The sequence below is a fragment of the Anarhichas minor genome, unplaced genomic scaffold (genome assembly GCF_050575085.1).
Source record: "Anarhichas minor isolate MPS153535 unplaced genomic scaffold, ASM5057508v1 ptg000004l, whole genome shotgun sequence".
NCBI classification, from domain to species: Eukaryota; Metazoa; Chordata; class Actinopteri; order Perciformes; family Anarhichadidae; genus Anarhichas; species Anarhichas minor.
In genome coordinates this window covers 9295666-9314296 of record NW_027466450.1, presented here as the reverse complement: position 1 = coordinate 9314296, position 18631 = coordinate 9295666, and the positions used below count along the sequence as shown (strand labels likewise).

The window sequence follows — 18631 nt, the reverse complement described above, 5'->3', positions numbered from 1 at the left end:
AGCAAAACCCCAAGTAACACTTGTACAGCAGAATAGAAGGGGACTGAACATAATGCATGTCAAGAGGAGGGAACAAGAAGAGAAGAGAAGAGTTGATCCTGTGGCAGAATAGGCTGTGGTTGGTCCTTTCATCAGTCATTGTGGATTGTGTTTTGTGCACCCTGGGACCAACAAATCCAAAATGGAAATCTGAGGTTTTCACATGACAACAGTGACACACTGAAACACTGACACATTGGAAACAGTTACACAAGGATTCTCATGCAGTAACGGGTTGAGGTGAGAAAGATTGGTCCTGGTGCCAAGCCCATATTTAGATATTTAGTATTTAAGAACAGTACTGTGGAATCTTTTTGTCCATCTAAACCTCATGAAGTAAAATCTGGGTAGTGTTGGTCTTTATGGTGAGGAACTACCGTACGTCAATTCCAAAAGAGGTTCAAATAAAACAAGTTCCTTTGTTCCTGAAAATACTGCTTGTACAAATCTAACTCCCTCACCTTTTCCGGATGTTCGACACGACAACATTAATGCGCGGAGCGCGTTTGAATTCAAAAGCCATTCACACGCAAATGCATGTAACACACGAACATATGTGCACAAAAACAGTCAAGTCTAGAAAAAAAAGGGTCTAGCAGTAATCATGAGAGGGCGCTGCTTGCAAATGATTTCATCTTTTCATTATGTTTCATCATTTACAGGAGATTATCTTCCTCCTCCTCCTTTTCATCATTTAACACTTCATCCAAACTATAAGATTCACATCTGAAACAGGACCAGTATACTGGCAAAAAAAAAAAAAAGAGGGAAAAAAATACAGCATTCACGACAATGAATCCCCCCTCTCCTTGGCCAGTATGTGGTGCAATCCATCACTTACCACAGGGCTTCTGTGTCCACTCACACACACACACACACACACACACACAAACACACTATATTTAACATTTTCACTGCCATGTATTGTCCCCTCCAAACTCTGAATTTCAACCGTCTCATTCCTGGATGACCAGTATCAGATAGCAGTTTCTTGTCTTTGTGCTTTAACATTATATTGACACAGCTGACAAATTCAACAAAGGTCGACTTGTACTTGGATAACAAGAGGAAAATGGACGTGTGAGCGTTCAGAAACACTGCAACGAGGATAATCACATACAGTAGCTTTCAAAAAGAAGACGGGAGGTACGTATGTGTTTCCTGCTCAAACAGCTGGCTGTCAAGGAAAAAAGGAGAGTGATGAGATGCAAGCACATTCCCCTTGGAAAATGGCATAAATGTAGGCAATGACACATGGAGTGCTCGTGGGTGAAATAACATTAAAATTGTCTTCGGTGTTAACTCTTTGATCCTATGCACACCTAAAAGGAGTTCCTGTTCTGCAGTTTGAAGCAGCAGAAGACGTGTGCTGCCATGTCTGGATTCACAGGCTGTCAGAGAAGATAACAGGCTGACTTCACGTACACCTTCCTTCACACAGTGACCTTTCAGTGGAGAAAATGATGAAGAAGAGCTGCCTTTCTGTTTCAGTGCTAGCTGTGTTTTCTGTTGTTGTTTTTCTGTCATATTCCTCTGAGCGCTCTTAATGGAATCCGTGAAGCAAATCGTTTCCTCCTTCATTTCCCTTGAACTAAAGCTGCTGTGGAAGGTTTATTGAAGGTTGTGCTACCTTGACTCCATGGAAGCCGTGTGATGCATTTGTATCTGAAATGGTGCAGCTCTCCTGTGGAGAAAGTAATGTTTTGATTGTTTCCCCCACTGCAATCCCACTGGAAATGACTTCTTATGGCTTGAAGCAACCAGAACATTCTTTAAATCAAATGTTCAACAGAGATATTTTAATCAACTCCCCACCAGACAGGTCCATTATTTCGAGTGTCCTCCAGAACAGTACAAACAGGTTTCAAGTTCAATTCAGTGTGTGATGACTGTGTTTGAGATTTGACCAAGCAATCAGTTCTTGCTCCATCCAAAAGAAGAGGGGCTCGTGTTGTGTCTTGACGGTCATAAAGAACGGAAGAGGACCAAACCGGTCAAAAAAACACAACTTGTAACAGGTCTGAGAGGAGAAAACCAGCGTGGGACTCACCACCTTATTGGAACATATTGCGTTCCTGTTGGGTAATTAGGTTTTGATAATGTTGGCACATAGGGTTAGTTTTTCTATCCCTAACAGTGACAAAGAGGTTTGAAGTAGCCTTGTGTAATTGTGTGTGTGTGTGTGTGTGTGTGTGGTTAGGTGTACGCATGTTCATTTCCCTGTCTCAGATGCGAACTGGTGGTCCACTGGGAGCCGTGAGGGGCACTCGAGAGCCGCAGTCGTAGTCGAGTTCGGCCATGCGGGAGCGGCTCATCATTCGACTGTGGGAGTAGGCTCGTCTGTCCGTTTGTCTGTCCCGGAAACTCTTGATGTAGCTCTGTGGACAGACAGATGATACATGGTTGGGGTAGAAATATACAGTGCACAAGCTGACAGTAAAGTGCACAAACAGCAGCCGTGAAAGAGTACACTTCAAAGATCAATACCATTCTCGTATCTGTCTGGTCAATATGAATAGGCAGATTGTGTTACCCTCGTACAGAGCCAGGCTAGCTGTCTCCAATCTTTATGCTAAGCTAATTGGCAGCTGGCTCCAGTTCCACATAGTACTGACATGAGAGTGGCATCAGTCTTCTCATCTAACTCTTGGCAAAGAAAGCAATTAGGGCTATTTCCCAAAATGTCAAACTGTGTCTTTAAAGGTGTAATGAGGAATAAGTAAAATGTAGATTATGATGAAGAAAATTGATTATGATGAAGAAAATTGATTAAAAACAGGAAAACAGATTGAAAAAGGATCTCTGGTATCTGTACATACCGGTACACATAAGTTTTTCAAAAGGGGCGTTTCAGTGAAAAGACTTTTATATATTTGTATTTTTTAAATAGAAACATTAAAAATATTACCAGAAAGCATATATATATATATATTATTTCTTGAAATATCTTGAAAGCATGACATTTTAACCGACATAGCTGTAGCCTAACTTCATTTCATCTTAAGAATAAGGAGCCCCTGCGTCTCACCGGTGACAGCACATCTCCATCAAAGCGCCTTTTAGGGTTGGCCTTGCGCTGGTAGCCCGGTTCAGTCTGAGGAGGCGGGACTTTAGGTGGCTGGGAGCTCTGGGCTTGGTGAGGGTGGGATGCCACAGGGTGATGGTACGGCTGGTGGTGGTGGTGGTGGTGATGGGTGTGGGCTTTCTGCTTGTGGGTGGTCTTCTGGTTCGCTCGTTTTTTGTTCTTTTTGTTCTCCTTCTCTTTTTTCAGCTTCTCTTCCCGCTGTCGGATCCGCATGAGCTGAACCCTCCGCTGCTGTCGACTCAAAACCACTGGAGACAAAGAGAGCAGAGATGTGATAATGTGTGGAGAGCGAGGGAACGACAGATACTTATGTCTTTGTCTTTGATAAAGACAGAACAATACAGCCTTTATAGTGAAACAAAACAATTAAGTGAAGAGGAAAGGACGCATTAAAATGACTCAGACTGACAAAAAACAAGAGAAACCTTCAATCAGATGTATTTGAATATTTAAATGATCTCTTAAATGCTGATGGTTAGCCATCCCTAAGAGAAAAAACCCCACAAAGTCCATTTCCTCATTTCCTTCATTATATTCAGTCCTTTGGCAGACAGATCATTTTCCTTGCAGCATGTACTGACATACTGTGAGTGGGTGAGTGTGTTCGTGTTATTTTCACACTCATGCCAGCAAAGGATGCCCAAAATCCATCCTGTCTCGCTGTCCATTGATTACCCATGTGCTTATTTTTAGTGATGCGTGTTTTGATTCAGCGGTTTAATATGCAGTAGTGCCGGGGAAATATTTCATGTTCAGGTCAAAAAAGTCGCCGCACATGTACAACAACACCGCTGAACCTAATAAAGAAAAGATGAACAGCATGCGTCACAGTTAAAGCGTGTGTGGGTTGGTGTGGAAGTGTTATAAGGTCTATTGTTGTTTCTTTGTGCGGGAGGACAGCTAACTAGACACCATCTGCCAGGGAAACTGCTTAATGATACCCGCTTTTCTTTTCCTCAGCTCAACCCACCCCAGGCCCCTCTGGCGACATGCTACTTGTGTGTGTGTGTGTGTGTGTGTGTGTGTTTGTGTGTGATCTTGTACATCTATCTTTGTGAGGACTAATATGAGCTTAAGACCTTGCGAGGGAAGACGTTTTGGCCAGTCCCCACTTCTTTAATTAAAAGGCCGTTTGAGAGTTTAGCTTCAGGTTTGGCTCAGAGTTTATGTTAACAATTTGGTTATGATGGTTCAGGTTTGGCGGTTGGGAATGAATTATGTCAATCAAGTATTAAGTACACATGCATGCGAGCGTGTGCCATCGTTGTCCACACAAGCAAACAAAAAAAACATGGAAGCATCTGCGCGTTCATCCGTTCATGCCTGCGCCGTACTCAATCAGCTGACAGACAGATGATTTTCCTTACTGATCCACTTGGGTGACCTGGTTACACGTTGTGCCCCAGTTTATTACCAGCCCCCTTCCCCCAGTACACCTGCTCCCAATTTCCCCCTCTCCTTTCCCCCTATCCTTCTTTGTCTTTCAATGCAGTGCTTCCCATCAAATACATTTTTTTTAAAAGTTACATTTAAGGATACATGCTGCATAGATACATTTAAAGGGACACAATGGTGACCCTTACTGACCGGGCTCTTATCACAAAGCAGGAGTAACTACAGTAATATTCATAGTGCTCTTGCTAGAGCCTCTCCCTAATTCTTTTTCCCAAACACAGGCTGTATTTTTTTTGCTCTTGTTATTTTTTTCTTGACAGTTTTTAGCCTGTGCTGTTTTGGCTTCCCTCGTGTGCCTACTCATTTTTAGGTCTCTTCCCCCCCATACATATTGCACATTTTTCAAAATAGTACTAGAAAGCTTCCTCTATCTCTTTGCCCCACACCCTCTGACTGGAAGCCACGGCAGCCTGCTGTTTAATCCCATTATTTGAGCCCATGTGTGACTTTTTCGAAGACACTGTTTAACTCTGCATGTCACACACCAGCAGAGATCAAGTGTAAGAGTTCATGTGTGTGTAGTTAGTGCAAGAGTGAGCGAGAGACTTTGCCCATGTATATTTCTGCCTCTGTCTTAAGGCTGTGTGTGTGTGTATGAGCTCTGTGTATTGAGTGCTGCATTTACACTGTGTGTGTGTGTGTGTGTGTGTGTGTGTGTGTGTGTGTGTGTGTGATCTTGCCATCTGTGTTGTGGTTGCTTTGAGAACAGATTAAGGCTGTCTCTGTCAATGGCAGGTTCTGCTGACAACACTAATGTTGGTGTATTCAGACTCTCCCTCACAAACACGCACAGTGTTCCCCGTCCTCACAATGGCTGTAATTTCTTAAGCTGCCGATAAAACTGCCTATTTAATACAATTAGGATAGATTTGTCCGTCTTGATAAAATGTCAGCAGTTTGTAGTGGCCTTTGTGAGACTGAAAACAAGCCTCATCATCATTCTGTGGTCTTGGTTCATGCTTACTGAGTAACTAAGATCAAAGTTAAAATAAAATATATAGACACAATCAAAACGTTTTAAAACTGAATTGAATTCATCTTTAATTAAACATCCAATACGCAAACTTCAAGTACACACAGTCCTTAATGCTCGGACATAGCAGCAGCCGTCCTGTTTTTTTTAAATTTCTATTTCTTATTTAAAATGTATTTAACCAGAAAAAAGCCTCATTGAGAACAATCGCCTTAACAAGAGGGTCATGGCCAAGACAGGCAGCGGCACAGACAAACGACACGTCTGTAACAACAGCTACAGAAAGTAACATTTCAGATAAGACTCAGTTCATCACATACTGGATCGCACAGAGGCAAGCGCAGTTAAAGCATCTACAACCTGATATACCTTCTTCCAACTCCTCCAAACTATTTTTGAAAACACTTAGAGACACCAGCTCCCCGAGACCAAAATCAATCTGCGACAAATTCCAAAGCCGCAGGAGCAGCATACCTAAAAGCCCTTTTCCCCATTTCAAAGAAGGATGTTGGGTACAGACAGCAAGAGTAAGCCTTGTGGATATGTCACAGAGCAGAGACAGTACCTTTCAGATGGCTGAATTTAAACAGTTATGAAGGAATCAAATTAAGAATGTCTTTATTAATAAGGACATGTCAGTGATTCGGATAGACGATGCAGGATAATGGTGAGTGAGGCCCTTAAAAGATAACGAATCGTCAATTAAGAATTCCAGATATTTAAATGAAGATACAGCCTCAACCGCATTGCCCTAAAACTAATAATAGACGGAAGGTTGGGTGGCATTTTCTTCTTGCCGGAAGCTTGTGTCTGTGGCCTGCTTCGCCCTAAAGCGAGAGCGGACACAGTGAGGTGGAGCACCACCTCTCTTGGATCAGCAGTTTAATCCATCGTGTGTTCCAGGTTGGAGCAGAAGCTGTGTCGGACTGTAGCTTTATTTCAGCAGTATTTCATCTTATTTCATAAGATGCGTGTTTGTGCATTTTCATGAATACATTTGCTTTTCTTACGTTTTTATTAAAATCCTCGACGGAAAAGTCTTGGCTACAGTTTTCTGGCATGTCGCAAAGACACGTCCCTTCAGCCTCAGACACTCATTTCCCCCAGGGCGCTGAATTTTTATGGAATATTCCAAACCTGCCATTCCCTTTATCCAGGATATGTCCCTAGTCTATTCCCACCTTTCTATATCACCTCACTCTGTAGCCCATTTCCATTTCCCCTGCATGTACCTGTAACCTGTCTCCGCTACTGCTTCTTTTAGTCAAACTGCTCTACAAATGTCTTAATTTCAGTCCTGAGCCCTGTTGTCAATACTGTGACAACTACATATTTTTACACAATATCCAATTACCAATGCAAAAGAATCTATAGACAGTAGAAAAACTCATACTTTGTCCAGTTTTTTATAAGGTCAGTGTTGCTGTTGTTTTGTGAAATTATTGTAATTGGTCTTCATAGGTTATAGTTTACTGTAAGAGAAACAGTTTTGCTTTTCTAGCGATAGAAACACTGTTGTATTCATGTTTTGTCGACCTAATCATGAACCCCAGACAGTTTAAAAACAAAATCATGTCTTTGATCAATAAATCTTCAACAATTCTTGAATTTGCCTTCATATTCTTTTTTTTTATTCCTAAAATGAGCAACATACTGACATCATGTGACACGATTTCCGTCACATTTTTATAAAATCAAAACTAGTATCTTTTGCTGCCCGGAAGCAAAATAAAATATGGCAAAATGGTGTTTCTACAACACGGTGCTCCCACCACAACAATATCTGTGTCCAAAATGAGCTTTTGAACCTAATTAAAAGAGTCTGGTTGTGTGTGAAGCAGCATCACTCACCCTCTGTGTGAGAGAATCCCTCGGCAGTGACCTTCCATTGGATCAGCACTCCGAGGAGGGACAGGACAGGCCACACCCCCAAGATGACCCAAGTAAACCAGCACACCGACCTCTTTGGCGCCACCTGCAAACATTACATTTACAATTTTAGATGAACGATTTCATTTTAATTCAACCATTCATATGTGCAAAATAACTAGTTTCTCACTATGGGGACACTTTAGTCCGTTTCTCAAAAGCTCTTTAAAGTTCTCAGAATTCCTGCAGTAAAAAGCATGACGCAGTAAAATAGCAACAAGAATGTAAAACATCAAAAGTTTGTCTTAAACAAGAAACATAAACCACAGTTGCTCCAGTAGGGCCTCTAAGTGTCTCCGTGCAGAAGTCTTTGGGGTTCGTCACATAAAACAACCTCATCTCTTCTCTGTTGAGTGAATGAAAAGAGGTCTGATAGGTATTTGGAAAATTTGATAATGGCTGAGAATTAGATTAGGGCAGTGTTACAAATCAAATTCAGACCGTGACAAATTTAATTAAGGACCAAAATAAATGACTGGAGAAACTGAATATATTAAGAGGCTTCAATGCAGGGCACTGAACTGTGTGACAAGTAGGTAAAAGATTCAAATCATATGCAGTGGCCATTTTTGTTGCCAGATCACAACCCAACTGATCTCCTGTGGGAGATTTTGGATCAAATGAGGGAACAGATTTCGGATTAAGCCTTTGCAGGCAGTTTTGCAGTATGAACTGTTTTATGCCAATATTGGATTTCCAGGATTTTTTGCATTAGTGTTGTCGGCTATTTCATTCAAAACAGACTTTTCCATTTGGGTATGTTATCTACAAATGGATTTTCAATTGCATTTGTATGAAGCTGACTGTATTCCATTATACCACTATGACATCATACAATTACATATACTCTATTTAAAGATGTATTATTCATGCTCAACTCAGCCTCAGCCTTTCCTTCGTGCACACACATATCAAACGCACACACACACACACACACACATGACCACCCACAAACATAAAGATTATTCACACACAGAAAAGAAAAACATGCCTCAAGGTGACTTCAAAATAAATGAATAGCATTTCTTTCTCCCTGCCACTAAGAGTTTACACAGAAACACACGGATGAGCTTACCCGGAGTCTCTCGTAGACGTAATGTACCAAGGCGAACAGCTCTATAAAGTAGTCCACGGTGACAGTGATGATTGCGGAGCCGAAGGTGGCGGTGGAGAGGGTGACGAAGCAGCGCTGCCATTGAAGAGTGAGGACGGCAAATAGCGTCCCAGAACCCAGGAGAATACCCAGAGGAACCCACACTGTTCTGGGGTGGTAGAACTCCTCCATGGCCTTGGTGAGAGAGCGGAGGGTTAATTTTACTCTGGCAGTTGGCTTTTTTTTCAATCTCAGTTTTTATTGTTTTAATCACCAGAATTAGGGCATGGTCATATTTAATTTGAATGGATTTGTTAATTGCGGCAAAGTAAATCCACAACATGAGTTTGTCTGATCGAAGTTATGAAGAACTGTTGGCATCACGGCTTGCAGTCACAATCTTTTTCAAAAAATAGGAGACCTGTAGGCCTAGTCTAGTGATGTGGTTTGCAGTCAGTTATTATATTACCGTAGTGGTTTCAATGTGCTGCTCTGCTGCTTTGTAGTTGGATAACTTTTTTGCCAGCACCCTAAATGACAAGCTAAATAGAAAGCTAGCTAGCTTGTATCAAGACGCTGCCATTACTGCCGATGGAATCATTTCAATGTCATTTCAACATGTCGTTCTACAGGATCTCCTGGATACACTTGCCACTCTCTGATGTGATTGGGCCCAAGAAGGTTTTTGTGTGATAATAGTACAAGATGCCTATTATGTATATGTTATTTTCCTTGACGTTCTGTACACAGATCAATATGAATCTAAATAGTGCACAGTCAAATGTGTCTCCTCACCACCAGTGACGCCACTCCTAACAGCAGGCCCAGCAGCAGGCCCACCATAAACAGTCCCACGCTGCGGACCAACATGGTCACCAGGCCACACAGGGTCCCGATCCCCAGGCCGATGCCCACCGATGCCTCTACGCTCAGCTGAGTGTCCATCACCCTCTCCTTGTAGCACAACATGAAGATGACCACAGAGCCAAACATTAGGCCTGTGAGGAACAATACGGCCTTAAAGCATCGATAGCCTGGAGGAGAGTTGGGAAACAGACCACTGTAAGGTTATCTCCAGCATACAAACGCGGGTACATGCTGTACATGACTGTGTATATGATTTGGTTTCTCTTTAAACACACAAATCAAAGCCAACATATGGTGACAGCGAGAATATGTATTTGGGAACCATTTTATAATGAGGTAGCCTTTACAAGTAGTAACCATAGACATTCATGTTTTACAGATAAGCCATCAAAAGCAGCCTGATTTAATATTGTATTCCTTTTGTTCGTGCTTGTATTGAAAAGTTTTCTCAATGCAGCTGACTGAGTGCAGATTGCTTTTGCAAGTTCTTGAAGATAAAGGCTGTTCTAAACAGAGAACATAGGGATGATGCATAATGAAAAGCAAAACAAACAACCTGCCTGTGGTGGGTGAGGGGTGCATTTCTTCATTATGAGCAGATAAAGTGTCTCTAGAAACCTTTCTGAAACTGCTTTAAAATATGATAATCATCGTATTACAAAAGGTCATCCACATTAATTAGTCAACAGGGCTGCTGAATAGAACAGCTGCTCCCCTTCTTTTTTCTTTTCTTTTCCAATTGTATGCTCCTTCCTGTCCTTGGCTGTCTCTCTTCTTTTTTTTTTTTTTATCGTTCACCAGTTTGTCGCCATTATAATTTGCTTTATTCCAACGGAAAAAAGACAGCAAAGCATTGAACGCTGAAATTATAAAGAGGTGCAATCTTCCTGGCCCTTGCTTCTGTGTTTATTAATATTTGCATCTCCCTTTCTATTTGCTCTATCGTTCCGTCTTTCCCTTTCTGTCTCGAGGGGATCCAACATCAGATTGTTATCTATGTGTAATCAGGCATTGCACAGCTGAGCTAAACAATACTCTTCCTCTCAGCCAACCCACTGTCTGTGCTCCTCCCTCGTGACCATACCTCGTTTATTTGATGCACCTAGCTTTCTTTACTCCCTTCTGCTCGATCCTGTGTGTTTTCCTTGGTATCTTTCGGCCACCAGCCCTTTAAATAACAAGTGCGGTGAAAGCCGCTGTATTTTTTTCACAGCTGTTTTCTGGCTTCTGTAACAGCATGTCTGAATGAATAGTCTGACATGGAGTAATAGCAATTACAAAGCATAGCACCTGAACTTTCATTTGGTCAGCGGTCATCACAAATTGTTCTTTAATATCAGTCTCCATCAATCAGTTAATACATTTTTAAATACCATGCCTCATTTTGACTGCTCTTAATCTTCTGCTCTGACCCATCCTTCCCTCTCCTCTCCTCAGTCTTATCTCCCCCACTGTTCCAACCCTCCTACTTCCTCTTTTGTTCCTCGTTGCTTCCCTTACTTTTCTTCCAGACATCAAACCTTCCATCCCATCTGTTCACTCTGGCTTACCCAGCACTCCCTTCCTCCTCTCTTTTATTTTGCCTCATCCATCTTGCCCCTAAAGCATCACTCATCATTAATGCTCCGACTTTGTTGTTATTTTTTGGGTCAAATAAATGACAGCTAACATTTTCTTCTCAAGACAATGGAACTTAACCAAATTCTGTAGTTCTATCAGCAGGGAGATTAAAATTCAGACTGCAGAAATGTAATTTCATGTGTGAGTGTGGAGTTTCTGTACAACGCCAACAATATCCATTGTGTCTTGTTTGCAGAATGGTGTTTTTGTTTCGAGCAAGATCTGGCACTGAGGGTGAAAAATGCACCTTTTTACCTTCTCTTTTTTTGAGTATGCTGTCAAACAAACAGAGAAACAAACAGACACCAGATGGTGTAGGACTGAGTAGCAGTATTTAAAGTAAAATGATGCCGTTCCATCCTGTAACACGACGCCTTTCTGTTAATTTTATGGAAGCGTGTATGAAACAAATGATATAATCAGTGTGATTCTCTAAATTAAAGTTTCTGTCAACTAGAAACTTTCAGAGCTGGTGTTAATTTTGTACATAAAACCAAAACATTATAACATTTAGCTTTCTAAATGCAATGATTCCAATGTTAGCATGCTAATGAAGCTGATAAAGTGGCGCACGACGTGCTCTTTTGTCTGGCACCCCGCAAGGGCTAACTTGACATGTTCTGCCCTACTAGTGGTGAGGATCTACGTATAACCTTTTTCTTTCAGGGCCGCGAGCCAAAAAGCCAAAATGGTCTTGTTGCATGCTGTCAACTTTGGGGAAATAAAGTTGTTGGGTAAGCTGTTTGTAATGCAGGGACAGATGCTCCTGATGCTTTACCCAAGACATATAGAGTGAATGTCAATGCCATCTGTACGCTTCAGCGAATCTCCCTCTTATCTATTTGCGTGCATTGTTTGCTTAACAGAAGACACTTAATGTGTGTTGCATTGAGGTTCAACTACACACATTTCTATCTGCTTCATAGGGGATCATTTAGAACTTGCACGGCTCTATGTTGTGTTATTGTTTGGAAATCTAAATGTCTTTAGTATCTTGTAAATCTGTTCTCAAATAGCATTTGTAGCTCGTCCTGTTGGTCAAGTGTTTACTGATGCATCACTGGAGGAGAGCTCAAGTCTCTCTTTACCGTCTACTGACCAGTAAAGGCAAAATAGCATAAAAAAACAATTTAAATGAATCTGATCTCGGGCGCCTGTATTCCTACAGTCCTTTGCAAAACCGCCACGGCAAGATTAAAATCTCTGACACTGCCTCTTTACCTAGAAAATAGCAAGTAAATGATTAGACAGCCCTGTGAGCCAACCCAAGGCAATATATTAAAATTAATTGTATCTTTGTACAAAAATGCATGAAACATTCTGAAAGCAAAGTCATTATCTGAGCATGTTTATGGGATTTTGTCAGTCCCTACTCAAGAGGAAATACAATTTTGATTCCATCATTTTTTGTTGCATTGAAAACAACTCCATAACAGCGGATCTCTGTCTCTCTCTCTCTCTAATTATTTATTGATTCCACATTCCTGTAATGACTTTACATCCAAGCTCATTAGGATGAGCCCTTCATTTTTGTGGTGCAATCCAACACAGTTACTCACTGTTACTCACACAAAACTCAGCCTTTTTTTTGTCTCAACATACGAATGGACCCATGCATAAAGTATGAGTCCTGGTGTTTTGATGGCACAGAGACAGCCAGGCCTGGTGTTTTGGTTTAATTGCAAAACTCTGTGCTTCCTTTTTCTTTCAGCAGTGCAGCTGTAACTTTTAGTTAAAAGAAACGCCAACACGCCTTTGAATACGGAGCAGAATATGCTTTTTTTCTGTAACAGACAGCAGGCAGTCCAATTTTTTTAGTTAGTCTGCTGATGACAGCAGTTTGGGATAGGGTGTAGAGGAACAGATATTCTGGGATTTGATGGAATTCTAAGAAAACACTCAAAAATATAGCAATACCACAATAGCTTAGTCTGTAGGAATGAGATTTCAATATTGATTCACATCACCAGAAAAAAGAAAACCTCTGTGTACTGCTCTTAAATCAATAATATCTTAGAGCAGCAGAGCAATATGAACTGGAAATGGGATTTCAGGGCTTGTTGGCGACATGTTGCACTTTCCAATTATGTGCTGGCACTTACACGTATAGGAAGGTATATCAGCTGCATGTCACTCTTAAGTGTTTCCTTCGTGTCTGTCATTAAAGCTATGTTTGTTTGCAAAATCACACTGCACAGGTGACTTCTGATGAATGAGACATTATTCTGCTCAGCTAATGTTAAAGGAATAGTTTGACATGCTGAGAAATATGCTTATTGCTTTCTTGTTGAGAGTTAGATGAAAAAATTGTTTCGGTGAGTATGAAATAACAGCCACAAGATGGTTTATTTAGCTAAGTATGAAGCCTAGAAACAAAGGAAAACAGCTAGCCTGGCTCTGCCCTGAGGTAACAAAATATGCCTTCAGGCACCACCAAAGCTCACTAATTTACATGTTATATCTTGTTTGTTTAATATGTACAAAAACCAGAATGTAAAGACAACTCATTGTTATATTACGGGGGGCTATGGGGGTTAACTGCATCAGGCCATTTCACTTCCTCTTTACACTTCTACCAATTGAATAAAAATTATACAATGTGTTAACTGATTAGCTTTAGATGTGCTAGTTGGGACGATTTAGTATCCTTTGCACAGAGCCAGGCTAGCTAATTCCCCCTGTTTCCAGTCTTTGTGCTAAGCTAAGCTAACTGGCTGCTGATAGTAGATTTGCATATAAAGTACAGACATCTAAATCTTGGCACAAAAACAAATACGTGAATTTCCCAAAAATGTTGAACTATTCCTCTGATGACTGAACAGGACACATTAGTTTCTGTAGGTATATTAAATGGAACTGGGGTGAAAAGGCCTCTTGTGCCAATAATAGAGCAGCAAGGGTACTCTTAACTGATGGCAATTAGCTCTTGTGGCAAGCTGTGTTTATAGCATGCCTATTAGTACCAGCACAAACCTTCTGAGAGAAGCCTTGACTACATCCTCACTTACCAAAGAAGCAGTAGATGATTCCAAAGAGGCAGCACATGGAGCAGACCACCGAGGGAACAATCTCGTATCTCCTCTCAATCTCCTGGTCACACTTCAGGCTCACCTCAGCCAAACCCAGGAGTTGGTTGGTGGAAGTCATGGTGACTGAAGTGAAGGGGGGTTAGGTTTAGGGCAACAGAGGAGGAGAGGGGTTAGGAGTGAAGGGATGACTGGATCAGTGGGTCTCACCCATCGAGATGTGTCTACCTGCAAACGTGGGGCATAGAAAGAAAGTGATAGAGAGAGAGAGGGGGGGCAGGAGTGAGATGAGAGAAAGAACGAGGAAAGAGTGATTATTGATTGCTCATTTCAAGTACTCAGCTGCGAGTGCTGACAGAGCAGTAAGCATGCATTACAATTTTGAAAAAAAAAGAAACACCCCAGTATATCACAGCCACTCTGAACAACGACTGCTGCAGATGAAATGACTGCATGCTCAAAAATAGCAATTCAGCCAATATCATTCACTCGGATATACAGTGAAGAGGCTGCAACAAATAGTTGTCAAGAGTTTGAAAGTATTCGTAAGCAGAAGATCTGCAGCACACACATAATGGTTGCCATTGAAAAGCATTAGCATACATTTGCATGTCGTGCGAAGTATAAGATGTTATCTAGCAAACAACTAAAATATGATGGTTAAAGGTCGTATAAGACCAAACTTCAATATACTAATAACAATGTAAAGGAGATACTACTGGAATGTGTGTTTAAGTGCAAAAACAAGAAACAAAACATGAGCAACCAAAGAGCCTGTTTGGGCTTTTAGGACTATAGGATGTCAGGAACCAAAACTCTTGAAACAAAGATCTGTGAGCGCTATCATTTTCTCCATTTGGGATGAAAATGGCAAAACTTAGAAGACAAAAGCAGCTGCACCAGAAACACGTCCCATACAAATGAAGAGTGTGTAAAAATGATAAGAAAACAATAATTTAGTAAAAGCATACATTGTATTCATTAAACATACAATATCAATAAGCACGGATATATTGCACCAGTTATTTAGTGTGATAACCAACTGTAAGACTCCACTGACTACATTTGACTTTAATTTGTAAATGAAGCCATAGGGCAGCTTTCGCTGTTACACTGTTTGTCATTTATGAGCACTTACTGGTTTCATGATTCATGTTCTGCACCCAGAGTGTAAGTTATATCACAACCGCTCATCTAATGAGATGTTATTTAGAGATGTTCTGTTACACAATACAGCTCAGTATTGATAACTCCATTCTTAATTGATCTGCTTGTGTCCCTTGGGTTCACTGAAAGACACAAGCAGATCAATTAGGAGTGGTGTGAGCTGCAGACACACTCCCCTTGTTCTGATCAAATGATCAAAGTCAGCTGTTTCACATATGTTGTGTGAAGATAGTCAAGTGCAAACTCAGTCAATCACTGTGTCACACTCTACTAGCAGAATGCACAGACTTTATAGTTTTAGTAAGAAAAACGGCATTCAAGTACATTCTTAAGGCACATTTAAAGTGAAGTGTGCACAAAAACACAGAGTAGAATAGACCTGTGTGGTTAACACACCCACACAGTCATTAACGCATCAAATCCCAATTTTTCGTTTCCAGTTGAGACACAAATTAAGACCTAAGCGTATAGACTCGATCAGCGCTGGATGGCTTTAAATAGGAACATCCTCTAAGAAGCATAAATGGCAGTACGTTACTCTGCATCATCATTATTCATTTATGAAACAAGCACTATACTACATCTTGTATGCAGTCCAATGCAGTAATTCATGCAAAGGTCCAAGTCTTTCCTCTTCCACTGTTTCCATTAGCCACGTGTGACTCCTCGCTGAATCTATATCTGCAGACTGTCCGTGTGGTGAAGCCCCAGGCTTAAGATGTTTTGTTCCTTTACTCTAAATCCATTACCTTTGTCTGATTGTCTCCCTCAGGTAACTGCACTTGCCCTGTCAGAGCACAGATGATATATGCTCTCTGTCTCTCTCTCTCTCTCTATGTCCTGTGTTTACTCTTGCACACACATACACACACATTCAAACTGTACACACATACTCACCAGCCAGATTGCACAGAGGGGGGTAATCCTTATTGACTGTAGGTGCTGATGTAGTGTGTTCCAAAGCACACAGCATGACATGCTGTGTGCTTTGGAATAAACAAAACTGCACAGAAGTGGAATTCAAGAAGAAATCGAAATCCAGATTTGTCCAATTTTTTACTAGCTTTTGAAATGAAATGACTTAGTATCCGCAACATGACAGAGGTCAGGATAAGCTGACGAGCAGTTAAACTAGAATACACTGACCATAACATTGTGGCCAGCTAGAGTAAGAACAACTACGTGGTGAGCAGATTTGAATTTGATAGCTTTATTGGTTACAACAAGCACACAATCAGCACTGCAGAAATAAATGAATCTTTGCACTCGCATAAGGGAGAATACCACCCTTTGTACGCACAACATCAGTCATGGTCTAGCAGCATTCCTCTGAAATAACCAATAGCATAAAATTAATATGAGTATGGAGATGGATGAGCCAAGTGAAATGAAAGTCTTCAGTATACTGAAAAACAGTCCAAAGTGTCTCAATAAATGTCAGCTGCTATAATTGCTTTTAAGCCCTCTGCACAGTACCTTTCATCAGATCCCTTTCTATGTCAGCAACACCCACCTGAGTCCATGCCTCTGGGCCTCCCTGTCATTACTTGTACATAATTAAAAGCATTGCCACAGATTAAGATGAAGTATAAACTAATATTAAAACATTTTAACGACACAGTGTAAACGATGCTCACTGTGGGAGAAGTCGGGGGCGCGTGACTCAGACCTAACCGAAAGCCGATTAGCATTAACACAGGGAGTTCGAATGCAGCAGTCTTCAGTGGCAACCATGTCAGCGACATAAACTGCATTTTACGGCCGCGTCAAGTACAACAATAACAACCGTGAGGATATTACGTGGCGCTGTATAGATTTCTGAAGTTAACTCCCCACACTCGCAGGTGCAGAGAAGCACTCCTAGAACAGAAAACTTGAACTGAGTATAGGCACTTATTGACAGGAGAAACTCAGCTGTGTAGTTCATTGAGCGGTCCTACACATCACATCATCCTGCCGCCCTGCAAACTTGTGATTACCTGTCAGCTGATTATTACTATGAGTTGCTGCAGGCATGGTAAATGGACTTGTACTTGTATAGGGCTTTTCTAGTCTTCCGAGCTCTCACAGCACTACGCAAAACATGTCACTCACCCATTCACACACTGATGACAGAGGCATGTAAGTTGCCACCTGCCTATCAGGAGTAGCTAACCAATCATACCCATTTATACACTGCAGGCACATACGGGAGCACCCGGCCTGCCCGAGGACATGTCGACATGGACTAGCGGAGCCGCTGGTCCTCTAACTGAAGGACGACCCACACTATCACTGGATGGTCCCCTGTGGTGGAACTTAAGCTAAATGGCTGAAGTGAGTGAGGGAAAAACAACTTGACTTCTACAGCCTATATTAGAAACAAGGGAGCGCTAATGGAGCACTACCTCTGCCAATGCCGCACAATCCCCAAAACTTCCAATTATTTAAAATAGGAAATGTTTACAAATGCTACATCTACCTCGGGATGAACATTCAAATACATAAAGTAATAGACACTCATGGAATACATGTGCTTGATTTTTTGCATTCTGTTAAGTGCAAAGCTTCAAAGGAAAATTGGAAAAAGGCCCTTTTTGTAGAATTCTTCTCATCTAAAACATCCTCGATCTGCACCTGCATCCAGAGCTGCAATTTCAAACACAAAGCCTGCGCTAGTTTGCATTTCATGCAGAGAGCGGGTCAAAAACCTGAAAAGTAATTGGAGGAATTCCAGTTCATAATTGCCTGTTTTGGAAATACCGATTCGGAGGGTGAAACAGATTGTGAAGACTGCAGCTTAGTTTCACCACAGGCACCGCAACTCAGGAGGACGACCGCACTGAGAATGCATGACTCTACCGCGCTGCCAAGACGAATAATGACAGAGTGATAATATGCTCAAATGTTTTGGTCCTAAAAGCTGTCTTCCTTCTCTTTCTCTTTTTTTTTTTTCTTAACAATAAATATTCAAACGAGGCATTACAAAGGATTGTTCAGCACTTCTCAGGCGTTATACTATCGTAGACATTATGCAACTGTTAGCGCCGCAGAGGCTTGGAAGTTTAGTCTTTACTAAGTACGGAACATGTTTAATACTGCAGTGTTTTGTCCCTGGCATCCAAAACAACATATGCAAAGAAAAATGTATTTAAATTGTTGGAGGAAGTTTTGCTTTGTTACACAACGGTTGCCAACAAGCAAGCTATGTGCTCTGCTTGATATTGTTGATATACCCGCAGTCACAAGGGGAAAAGAGAGGAAAAGTAATCAGAATAATACAGTATGAGGAGTACAGTATTTTCACTAAAGTCAGTGTTGCTTCTTGTATGTCCCAAGCACTGCACCGATGTTTATTTCCATGACAGCTTTATCAAATAAACTATAGCAATCAATCC

At 41.3% G+C, this 18631-nt stretch overlaps 1 protein-coding gene across 1 annotated transcript; it reads right to left on the bottom strand.

Moving 5' to 3' along the window:
* Positions 1-2199: 2199 nt before the first annotated feature.
* Positions 2200-14208, bottom strand: tmem198aa (transmembrane protein 198aa). Its single transcript, XM_076104054.1, has 6 exons — positions 14070-14208; positions 9370-9608; positions 8557-8769; positions 7404-7527; positions 3068-3372; positions 2200-2417 (listed from the first exon to the last, which is right to left on the bottom strand). The coding sequence occupies exons 1-6, from the start codon at positions 14206-14208 to the stop codon at positions 2265-2267; spliced, it is 1173 nt and encodes a 390-aa protein (XP_075960169.1). The 3' UTR covers positions 2200-2264.
* Between the last annotated feature and the right edge of the window lie 4423 nt (positions 14209-18631).